The sequence below is a fragment of the Helicoverpa armigera genome, chromosome 7 (assembly GCF_030705265.1).
Source record: "Helicoverpa armigera isolate CAAS_96S chromosome 7, ASM3070526v1, whole genome shotgun sequence".
In the NCBI taxonomy this organism is placed as follows: Eukaryota; Metazoa; Arthropoda; class Insecta; order Lepidoptera; family Noctuidae; genus Helicoverpa; species Helicoverpa armigera.
In genome coordinates, this window is record NC_087126.1 from 12,648,835 (window position 1) to 12,660,981 (window position 12,147).

Genomic DNA, 12,147 nt, shown 5'->3' on the forward strand with positions numbered 1-12,147 from the left:
TTTGGAGTTAATTGAAGAATCTAAATTACTTCGTTTAGAAACGTATTACGTAGCTTTTAAGATTAGAAGTTGTTCTCATATATAATGTTATTTTTCAATGCTGTTTCTAAATTAGTCGTATTTCTGCATTGGCTACACTTTTAAGATAAAAGGGTCTAAAAATATAATTAAAATAAATCATTAATTCCTTAAATTAGCAGTCTACCACCGAGTAGACCTTCCAAATAATTTATTACGGCCAATTTTTAACCGCTTTCATACAACACGCTGTAAACAACCTATTAACCGAGAGGATCACGCCAACGGTTTAACATAAAATATATAATTCAACCTATTTATAGCACTCCCTTCTAAAATCACATACATTTACGTTGCACTGTTTAATTCATGGTACATTTTTAAACGACTAATCTGAAGTTGCTTGAGAGTAGATAATTTTTATTTTAAAAAAAGATTTCAAAAAACATGAAAGGGAAATGTAAACACTGAAAGGGGACTGTATGCTCTCTAGACGTAGGGGTGTCTCGTTGCTCATTGGCTTTTGTCACAGACTTCTAGAGCGTTACAAAAGTTTTTTTCTCTTCCAGTTTTAGGGCCCCTTACACCAAGGGTCTTACACCAAGCTGTATCTCATGAACCGTGATAGCTAGACATTTGTTTCAGACGCTACAGTTTTTTGAATTGAGGACGTTTTTTGGGAAGCCCCCAAATGAAATAGAAAACTTCAGGCTAGTCAAATTACTTTGGACATTCTGTAGTACATATACATACAACCCTTACATTTAATTAGGTGGCTCGTCAGAACACAATCGGCCGGCCGAGGGGACTACACAATTACTGCATAATGGCATTGTTTGCCCAACTTTTGGGTAGACTCGGTTGTTTTGTGAGCTTGGCATTGGGTAAGCGGAATTTTTGGAAGTTGGGTGGGTTAGACTGAAATCTGTTAACGAAGCTTTTTTGGAAGGTTTACTTAATGATAGGTAAATCTTTTTGTTTAAAATGAAGGGAACCTCTTGAACTGCTTGAACTAAAGTCAGCATGAAACCTCGACATTTGAACACAGTATAATTAATTGACACAGTAATGTTATTGTCACTTATGTAAAACCCTCCGGTTATTCCCAATACTCTATCCCACTTGATTCGCTTGCAAGATATAGAATTTTAACATTAGCCCCATAAAGGTGATGTCAAATTCTCAACTTTAGTACTTAACCAAAATAGCAGATATATCGAATCCTGGGAACGCTCAAAACCATATACCTTAAAACCACCATCAATAACCCTTTCTACAATTCAATAACTTAACCCAAACAGCAATAGACATTATTATATCACTGTACAAAGTATTACCAGCACATCTCGGGTGACGTAACGTGCAGTCTACTACGAAGATGGCACATCAGTCAGTACTCGTTGACCTTCGCACACTGTGACTCATACGGCATAAACAATGTGTGAGTTTGTAGCTGCTGTATTTTCGTTAGGATTGTTTTGTTTTGTCTTTATTATTTGTTTATGTTTGTTGATTTTAAAGCTTCTGGTGTCTGTTCTGATTTTTGGGTTTAATTTTTGCTTTTTGGATTTTTAGTCATATCTTCATTAAAATGCTTGATTCGTTCTTAAAATTATACTATACGATGTGTCACATTCACATTAATTTGTTTTAAGTGACAGTCATTTATTGTTTCGGCCTTGTGATCATGATCATAAGTTACTCAGTTCCTTTCGCTAATTCTGACTTTCACGTTGAAGTTTTGTTTTTGTTGACTTATTGGCCTCACTACACTATCAATCATCTTCTTAGATTAATGTAGAGCATGATTGATATCTATAAAGAACTGCTTTCAGAAACCAGTTATTTCTTTTTAAATAAATCTTAACAGGTTTTTATTACCATTTTTTTGTGTAGAATTGTTTCTCTTATAACTTCGGTACTCTTATAACTACACTTCAAGAAACTGCGAAAACTTCACACAGTTCACGCTACTAATTCAATTGTACCTCAAGTCATTCAGTTCATACAACATTGACTTTACAATAACTTGTTCAAGGATTCACAATGTCAATTGGTACAGTTCTGTTAAGGAAATCCTTATTATTCTATCGGGGGAAAGTTATTCCCCATTGGATGGGAACCAGTCATCTGTGTACTGATAAGATTTGAGGGGGATCTGCGTGGTTCAGGTCAGGAGGTTAGTGAGTCGCCAGGATTAGGGGGCATGTTAGGTTGACCATGGGGGATTTTATCTTAGACTTATCCCTTATCTGTGGTCAAAGATATGTTTGCGGAATTGTTTTTTAGGGCGGTTGGTTTTGTCGAGAACTTCGTGGTTGGTTAGGAATTGATGTTAAGTTAACCTAATGTTTCTTTAAAAGGTAAAAAGTGTATTACGATACCTATCTGATATTTGTCTAGCTTTGCCTAGCGATTGCCTATTTGACCTCCTCAACCCAGTAACCTGGGTAACCCGATACTCCTTGTTAAGACTGGTTGTGAGACTTTATGGCTTCTGACTACCCAAAACGATTGCCATAAATGTCTGAATGACTGCCGAGACCCACAAACTAAATATGCCTTTCAAAACATAATATAGGTACCTACGAGGTATTTTGACTATTATTCCCGAATATAACCGAACAATAATATCTGTATCCCAAAACTATTCAGACAGCCCAATGAAATATACTTAACCCAAGCAGTACAATACATAAACGTTTTCGCTACAAGTCAAATGTAATACAAATTCTATTTACTGTACAAATGGAGAATTTCCTCAAACCGCGATACATCAAAATTAATTTGTCGGAGCTTCCGAACGCAGGGAACTTGGAAAAGGTTAAACCTTGTAGGCAACTAGTTTGGACGGTTAACCGCCAACCTGTGGATCAAAGTTTAACTCATATTGTTACCTGTTTATGAGTAGTTCTAGTTGCTCGTGGTTTGATGGTGGAATAGATAATTTTATGGTCAAATGGACGTAATTCTTGGACATGCTCTTGTGTTGTGCTGGTTTTTATGGCATTTCTTTTAAGCTGAATTCATTTGGTTATTATCTTGGTGGTTATAAAGTATGTAGTAGTGTATTAAGTTACTCGTATAAGCTTTGATTCAACTCAAACTAATTTTTTATTGTAAAGTAATAGAAAACAGATTTTGCCATTAACAGATATGTATATTGTGATATGCTTAAAAACTTATAGGTACTAGACTAAAGAGTCATCTTACCAATACCTAATTAGGCATATTTCTTTACAAAACTCTTCGTTAATCAATATCCTCACCATCCATACAACTAATATGTAGTTCCCTTTACTTCATATCAGGCTCTGTCGAAGTTAGCAGCTTTTACGAGTACAAAGCTTTACAAAGGCTTTGGGTAAAGCACGCTGTGACGTCACACGTCAAAGCCAGAGTTTTTTGTAAAGTCCTTACTATGTTCCATGTAGTGTGGTAAGTCCTGGGCCCTGATGGATGAGGGGGAAATTTTAATCTATAAAGGATCTATGGGGGCTGGTACTAGGCGAAATTGTAGCATCCACTGTGTCTGTTCTAAATTGGAAAAGCTATGATTTCTGATCACATATTAATTTTTTTTGTTCTATTAAGGAGTCATAAATTATTCTAGTTTTAAATTAAAACCTCCTTTAGTTTTATAAAGGTCCTAGCATTGCTTTATTTTAGCTACAAACAAACATTTAAAGTACCTATTCGCAATTCTTCTAAATTAGTTAAATATCACTAAGTCCATTAAACCAATCTAAAATATCAGTAACAAAGTCTACACTTAAACATTTAACACTAGATCCAGACAGACATTTAACGCCAAAAGGTCATAAGTCATTTCCCACATTATATCAACAATATTCCTAGCCTAGATCTCTTTGAGTCCTTAATCAGTTGACATTCACTGCCCTTTGCCGCTGATCCCAATATTTAATCCATCTGTCGTTTGGTTACTAGAGATAGAGTGACATTAGCCCAGTTCAAGTTATGTCAAACTCCTATCTCCAGTAACCATAAGAACAGATAGTTTGAATATTGGGATCGGGGTATAGATTGTATCAACTTTCGACAGCAAAGGGCAGCGTAAAATTAGCCCTGATTGGACCATTTTAACTTGGACATGTGGTATTTTATTATATCTGGGATCAAGTTGATATCGTGTGAAATATTGTTCGTTTGAAATAGGGTCCTGTTTTATAGTTTATTTTGAGTGGCTAGTAACTTTAAGTTTAAAGGTCAATAGTTATTCGGTTGATTAGAACCAACCTGCCATCTATGATCCTAGGTTTGATTTAAAATTGTTGAATGTTTTAATTTGTTACTATCACATCAAAACGTTGTCACTACATTCTAATATATGCTGAAGGTACCAAATCAATATTTACTTCATTTTCTCTCTACCCCTGTATCATTTGAAAATACAACTCAATCTCTTTCTTATCCTATCCGTTGCAACAGATCAAAGAGTTGATTAATTAGGTTATTTCCTAACTAAACTAACATGTTTAGGGCTGATTTTTCAACCATCAGTTAGCTTCTATCTGAGGAATAAATATGGCGGTTTGACATATTTTCTATATAAAAGCTGTCAAAACGTCAAACATATTCTTCAGATAAACGTTATCTGGCGATTGAGAAATCGGCTCTTAGTCTATAAAGCAACTATTACAATTTTTATTAAAACAATAAACTTTACAACTGGGTTGCGTTCACAAAATCTGTTCATACACTTACAATGCAGGTCAACGACCGTCTACCTGTCACACAAAACTACGCTCATCCCACTCTAGCCTATTCATTTCACTATCCCCTATCTCGTTCTTTCTTTCACGGAGAACGTGTAACTGACAGGCATTGTTAGGAGTTCTTAATCGTTGTTTTCCAACAAGATACTTAGTTTCGTGCTTAGTTGGCGGTTTATTCGGCGCTTGTGTGAGAATTGGCACCGTGTCAATTTAATATCCGACACACTGAGGTTCGTATGCAGTAGTAAGCTTGAGGATTGATCGTTTTCCTTTGACGGCTGTTCCTAATATTCGATCTATCTGTTCATTTGCTTACTGTAGATAGAATTTTGACGTTAGCCCGATATAAGTATGTGAAATATCCAACTCTAATAAGCAAAAGAACGGATAGATAAAAAATTGGGAACTTAATTATCATTGTTTGTTTAACGTTCTGAATGTGAAAGAGAGTCTTCAAGCGTTGTTTTTCCTTCGAACGAGTTTATAACGGGTTCCGTAGTAAGTTGTACGCATAGATTATGATGTCGTGTAACTTAACAGCATGCTTACAACAGTTTATTGCGATTTAGTATGTTTTTTGTAGCGGTATCATGGTGGTGACGTGGATTTACCGTTTGTCACTTTACATACAATGTTGTGATGAAGTTTTAGAGGAAGAACGGAATTTGTGTTACTTTTACTGTCATTTCTTCACGTTTGATGCCAATTGTCATACTTAATATAAATTCCGACAGTACAGTTTTCGAGAGGTAATAAGTACGAGTATTATGTTATGACACCATCTTGAAGTTGTTAAATATATAATTGTCGTGGCGAACTTTGTGGGCTATTACCTATTTCATTTAAATTAATTACTATCTGAACGTTTTCTGTAAAGACGGCTTTGATACTACTAATTAATGACAATACATTGGAGATCTGAATCTTTATCGGGAAGTATTTATTAATATTTTTAAGTTTGAAGAAAACCTAAGTATTTTCTCGATACACCTTCTCAATTCAGAATCCATTATCTTGTTTGGTAAATATCATAATATCTCGCTTTAACGTTATAACAGTAACTAATATTGGGAAAAGCGACATAATTCTATCATCAGTCTACATTTACTTGACGTTGTAAACGACATAAGGTCTGTAATGGCATCTGACAGCCGACGTCTGAAGGTAATGAATTAAAACCACCTTTTGGCTCAGGCAGCCTTTTACTTCAGCAATAATTATTATTGGAAAAATACAATAAATAGGCCAAATACATACGAAGATATTTAAAACATTTCCCGTTGTTCCACGAATATTTATTTCGAGAGAGAATTTGAAAAAATAAAATTACGTTTGCGTGAACATTTGACAGCTGTCAAAGCTGTCATTGGATGTCTCTTCTCTGTGATCGGAAATTGTTTTCATTATTTTATTTAGGGAAATAAGAAACATTGGAATATTTATTCTTGTCATAACCTATTTTTAAATGTTTATTAATGTGTTGTTTTCCTCAAAAGAGAATACTGTAAAGGCATTTGACCTAAATGGCGGAATTGGTTTAAAATAAAGTATAGATATGAATGGATTGTCCCCAAAGGGTTTAGGGTCCGAACTAACGATCCCATAATTATGTTATTTGTTTAGGGACCTCTATATACACGGAAGTGAAGATAGTTGTCCCGTCCAAATAATTGATATAGGTACGAAGGTAATTTATATGTATTTCTATACCTTTGAATTTAAACCAAGGTTTTCAGTGTAATGGGTTGGAGTGTTTTAATCCCCCATTTATTTTAATGTTATGGTAGGTTCAGTTAATATATAAAACCGTTCTGAGATAAGCCTTTTAAACATAACAAGCTGTTGCCCGCTGTTGCACCCGCGTCCCGTGGGAACTAATAAGATAAAATATTGACGATGTTACTCGGGAATAGTCTAGCTTCTTAATAGTGAATGAATTTTTGAAATTCGGAGTAGGATAGTTTCGGATTCTTTACGAATAAACAAAAAATGATTCGTCTACAGATTTATTATATTAGTAGCTACATATGCCAGATATAAATACAAAAGTATAATGTTATAAATAGTTAAGTAGAAACTTATTATTAAATAAATTTAAAAAATCGTTCGATCAAACTAAAACTTTAATATTATAATCGTATACCTAGTAAACTATGTAGCTTGTACTAAGTAATTCAGTGTCGTGACAGGTGCTGCCACCTGCCGGCGTTGCATAAATTACTGCAGTGCACAGCATTATATCAATTGACATTGTGACAAGTAAATCATAGTGGTTGACACTTGCTTAGCGGCGTCCTGCTAATCTCAGCCAGATTATGTGATTAGGTGTTTGTCGTACATATTACTCGTATATCTAGTAGTGACTTGATAGGTATTTATTTTCGAGTAGGTAATAATGATAGTAGGCTTCATATTTCTATGTATTTAACGCCACACATAAGCGAATACGGAGACCTACATATGTTCAGAAGTGGACTCCAATTGGCTAATATGATGGTTATGTTGGAGGACAAGAAAATATGTTCTCCTATAGGTATTTAAAAATACAAAAACGTTTCTAGCCTTACTTTCTTTACGAGGAGTATAAAAACAATAACAAATCAGTTAACGTAAGCAATAATCTTAATTACTGGATTTTTCAGCCTAACAAATAAAGCCAAATAAATTCGAAATAGACATAAATATGGCAGGATTATTACAAATATGTCGGATAATATAGATTGGCGCGAATCGCCAAAATGGCGTCATTTAATCCGTCCACGTCGAACCAGAGACAATAGCGCCTGTTTTTAATATTGAAACAATTTACGGATTCCACGCAAAGTGCTTATACGTAATCCTTCTCAAATGGACAGTACAAAATTAATAATTAAATGCTTGGGATATAATTTTAATGGCATTTTATAGATTTTTGTTGTGAGTAATTACATAAATTGCATCAAGTATAATTATTTAGTTTAGAATTACTTCACCTTTAACCTAATTAACAATGTTTCAAATAAGCATAAGCTAAGCGGCTTTACCACACAAGAACAATATTCAATTAGCAAGTTTCTGGTTGAACAGTCTGGTGTTACATCCGACCCATTTATTCAAACCGACACCGCACCCGCTAAAGGTTATCTTACCCTACTTTCCAAAATAACCTAATCCCCACTTTATCGAGTGGGCAAAAAGCGCGCGTAAACAAAATGCCATCGCGAAAATGGCGTCCATTTTCATTCATATTTCGTCCGTCGCGTTCCAGCGATTACGGTTTGCGAGGCAACGGTCGGGTTCTTTTTTCGCGGCAATTTGGGCGGCATTTCCAGTGGACTTTTTGCGGCCAGTTTTAATCGGTGTTGCCATTTTAGAGAGCTCGCCGACGAGGGCGTTTCATTTGTCTGTCCTTTTTTGAAGCGTTGTTGTTTGAATGTCTCGGATACCTACCTGCTTGGGAGTTTTTAATTAATGTTTTTGCTTATACAGTATTTTTTTTTCTTTTCAGATGAACATAACCTTTAATATGGTACGATGACGTGAAAGCAATGCTGCTGCAGCAGGCGTCGTCGTCGCCTGGTCCCAGCGGCACGGCGAGCCCCAAGTTGACTTCCAGTCCAAGACCAAACCCGAGTCCAAGTTTTAATAGTAGAGCGACTGGAAGTCCGAGCTTGAGTGATGGGGCTTCGAGTTCAAACAGTCCCAAGTTGGGCGCCAATAGTCCAAAGTTGGGAGCCAGTCCAAAGTATGGGAGTCCAAAGCTGGGGACTGGTAGCCCAAAGTTGGGACGGGTGACGTTGGAAGATGAGGCCGCGCTGGAGAGGCTGCAGGCGGAACTGAAGGAAGGCTGGACGGTGCACACGGGGAGAGATGGCAGACTGTATTATTGCAAGTAAGTCGAATACATAAAGCCATATACAACCGTTAATTGCATACTAGTACTGCTCTGAAAATATGTGTACTTTAATTTTTGAATGTAAATCGAAGGCGGCTCTCGATAAAATAACCTAACGAGCCTCATGAATAAAGGAAAACAAAAAACAGTTTCACAAGCAGAATTTTTGTAGACATTTTGTTTAACGAAACGTTTTATGTCCAAAGTTATTTTATAGCAGACAATAAAAGCCTTTCATTAATTTTAAAATGTCGGTTAAGCTCATGCAAGGGTCTTTACGTAAAATTTTAAGGACGAAACTTTATGCTGTCCATAAAAGATTAATACCAGTGCTTTTAAACCACGGATTGCATACATTTTTCGAAAATCTATTTTGATGGTACAGTCAACGTCAGGTCAGTGGTAACAGTTTTATAGGAAAATCGTACTTATTACTATTGAGTTAAGGTGCATGACAGTTACCACTGATGTGCGGTCTACCGTACTTCAGATTTAAAAATTCTCGCCAGCGTCGTCATAGTCAAAAATTAATTGCTTTTCCTGGTAAGGTAAAAAAATCTATTATTGCTAGAGGGAAAAACCAGTACTTGCATAAATTAAAAATTCGGTTCACATACCTTTTTTTTGCTGCATGTTCTGCCAAAGTTTTTTCAAAATTCTTCGTAATTTTAAATGGAATTTCGAAAGAACGATTTCAAAACTACATCTCCTGCCTTTGCATAGCGTTAATAAAGGTGGTTTCATACAATTATCTACGAATATATTTGCATACTCCTGTCAGATTCATTCCCTCCATTGAAGATAAAATAACATAGGTATTCAGAGCTGGACAGATTTCAGTTTGCACAGTGACAGTGGCAGCCGAACAAGAGATGCAATTATCGAGGCGAATGCAACCGCACTCAACTTTCAAAGATCTGCCATACTGGAATAAAAGCCAGAAGGTCCTATCTTTGACTAGGAGTAATTTTGGCTCGGAAAGAATAGCGTAAAGTTTTTTGCCTAGTATTTTTTCCAACTAAGTTGAGGTCGGTTTCAAGTCCAATCGTATGCTGATTAGCAGAGTTTGGCATCCCGATACCCCTTCACAATATTGATTGCCAAATTATGTTCAAATGAATAGTGTAAAAACTCTAAAAACCTTATTGACTGATTGATGATTTTTGGCACCGAAATAAATATAGTGGAGCCTGCCATTGGCTACATTAACCGCTTATATGTCACTAAATATATAACAATAGAAAAACAATAGTGTCTAGCGTATATTTGGCTCCGACATACAACAGGTTAATTGCCAATAACCGAGGAGCTATATATTTTTTTCATTTATTTTAAAATATTCATATTCTAAACTGTATATTGGTCCTTCTGTCCATTAATCCCTTCACTTAATATCTGCAACTGTGAGCAATTTAACTTGCTCCCCATTCGGGACTTAGTCTAAGAATTCTGACGAACTTAACATAAGACGTAACGTACTGTTAACTTAAACTGACGGCTGCCTATTGTACTTCGAGAAGTACTTTCAAATCTTTCGGAAAATTCACTTGACGTGAGCTATTTGAAGGAGCTTTAAGTTTCAAGCTTTAGAGAGGTAGAAATTGTAAATTGCAGTTCGGAATAAGGTAGACGTATGAATATCAGATTGCATTCATTGAAGAATGGAGTAGTAAGAATTCAATGATTGGTTTCTGCTTTAGTATGTATGTTCAATTTCTATGAAATGTGATTACATTACGTGGATAATTCAATTATACAAAATCAGAACAACTAAGGAGTATTTCGATACTCAGACGCAATATGATAGTTTCATATCATAGTCCGAAAATATACTGCAATATTTATTTCGTGTCCCGAATAAAGGTCTCCGGATCACGATTTATTCGTTTACAGCCCGTGTATCGATAGTCCGAGATGATTTGATCGCAATAAGGAGTTGTGTCACCAATATCGTCCGCCATACTTACTTGTGACGGATATCAAATCGATTTACCCATCTCGATACTTTGATACATCTTTCATATTGGTTATATACGATGTGTGATTTTGTTTTTCGCGATATTTTGGAAAGGAAAAATGTATGATGTATTTTAAAAATTATTGCTTGATTTGCTGACAATTAATTACGGTTAATTTTAATTAAGCTACAGATGAGAATCTCGATCTTGCTGATCGCTATTCATGGTGTTTCCTCGATTATTTGTTCGTTTCAGCGCGCTTATCTCAGGAACTACTACTGGTCCGATTTGAAAATTATTTCAGTTTTAGGTACCTTATTTTTGGAGGAAGGCTATGAGTTACTGGATGTTCACACATAATGCGGGTGAAACCGCTGGCAGAAGCTAGTACTCACATAAATAGATTTCTTTACTCCTCAATTTTAAATAACATTCCAATATTCTGCCACAACAACATAGTATCGAATGATCCCAACATTACGAGATGCGAGTCATGAGTATCGATTCTCCCAGTTTATTATAATCGAGTGCGTCGGACGGAGGCGGAGCGCCTACAATGACACAGGCTGCGTCGTCGACGGCTCGGAACACGCGCTTGTGACGTCAATATTTTCCCGCCATTGTCAGATCATAGGGTTGCTAGTGGAAATTTTGCATATTTATTAAATGAGGTTGGCAATATACGTAGGAGTTTTCTTTTATATAGCTCTATAATTTGGGAAATATCACAGGATACGGCAAGATAAGAAAAATAAACTAATACCTGTCAGTCTGCATATTTTAAATCATTAGTTCCGAAGTTTCACGTACCTTATACCCATGTCGCAATGAAAAAGTTTTCTGTAACATCATTTATACTTCGTGGCCCAATACTTAATTAAGTTCCTCAAGCAAAGGAAAATCTCATCAAACCTATTTTATAAGAACCAGTCCACACCGCTTCGTTAAATCTAACACACATCTCCGCTATCTCAAACTGAACCCAAACTCAAACTTATCAATATGCATCACCGCCAAAACCATAGATACAGCCTACAGACGATAAACATCACAATCCAGCCAGTATTAGTTGAACAACACCGAGTGTTAGCACAAGATCCGAATGTGATTGCGCTGGAACGCTCCTCGGCAGCTATTTCATTCAATTTGCATGCAAATACGCGTGCCTGGGTAAATAAACACGCGTAGCTGTCACCAGAGAGGTTCTCATAGATGCTCATGAGGTTATTAGAGGAAGAAAGCTCATTTGTGAGGGTTAAGAGATTATTATAGGTGAAGAGTTTATTCATTTTTAGGAAAGGTACACGAATGTTATAATTCTGGGATGATGACATTGATTGAGTTTATTGATATGATGCTGCCAAGTTGCTTTGACGTCTAGGCGCCAATCAATATAGAGAAATAATCCTGTACAAAAGCAATTCTTGCTACAATATGACCCTAGCTTGGGTATATTTCTCTAACTCATACATAGATTAACGAATTTTGCCTTAACAGTAACAAAATTAACATTCGCAACAACGTAGAACCTTTGTGAGAATAGAGCGTTCAATTCACGTAT

General features: G+C 36.0%; 1 protein-coding gene across 1 annotated transcript in view; it reads left to right on the forward strand.

Annotated features, from left to right (window-relative positions):
- Window positions 1–12,147, forward strand: part of LOC110373154 (uncharacterized) — a 188,893-nt gene that overhangs the window by 49,589 nt on the left and 127,157 nt on the right. The window contains exon 2 of the mRNA XM_064035462.1: window positions 8,242–8,625. Within this exon, the coding sequence (XP_063891532.1) occupies window positions 8,282–8,625 (344 nt within the window). The 5' untranslated portion in view covers window positions 8,242–8,281. The remainder of the gene's footprint in view (window positions 1–8,241; window positions 8,626–12,147) is intronic.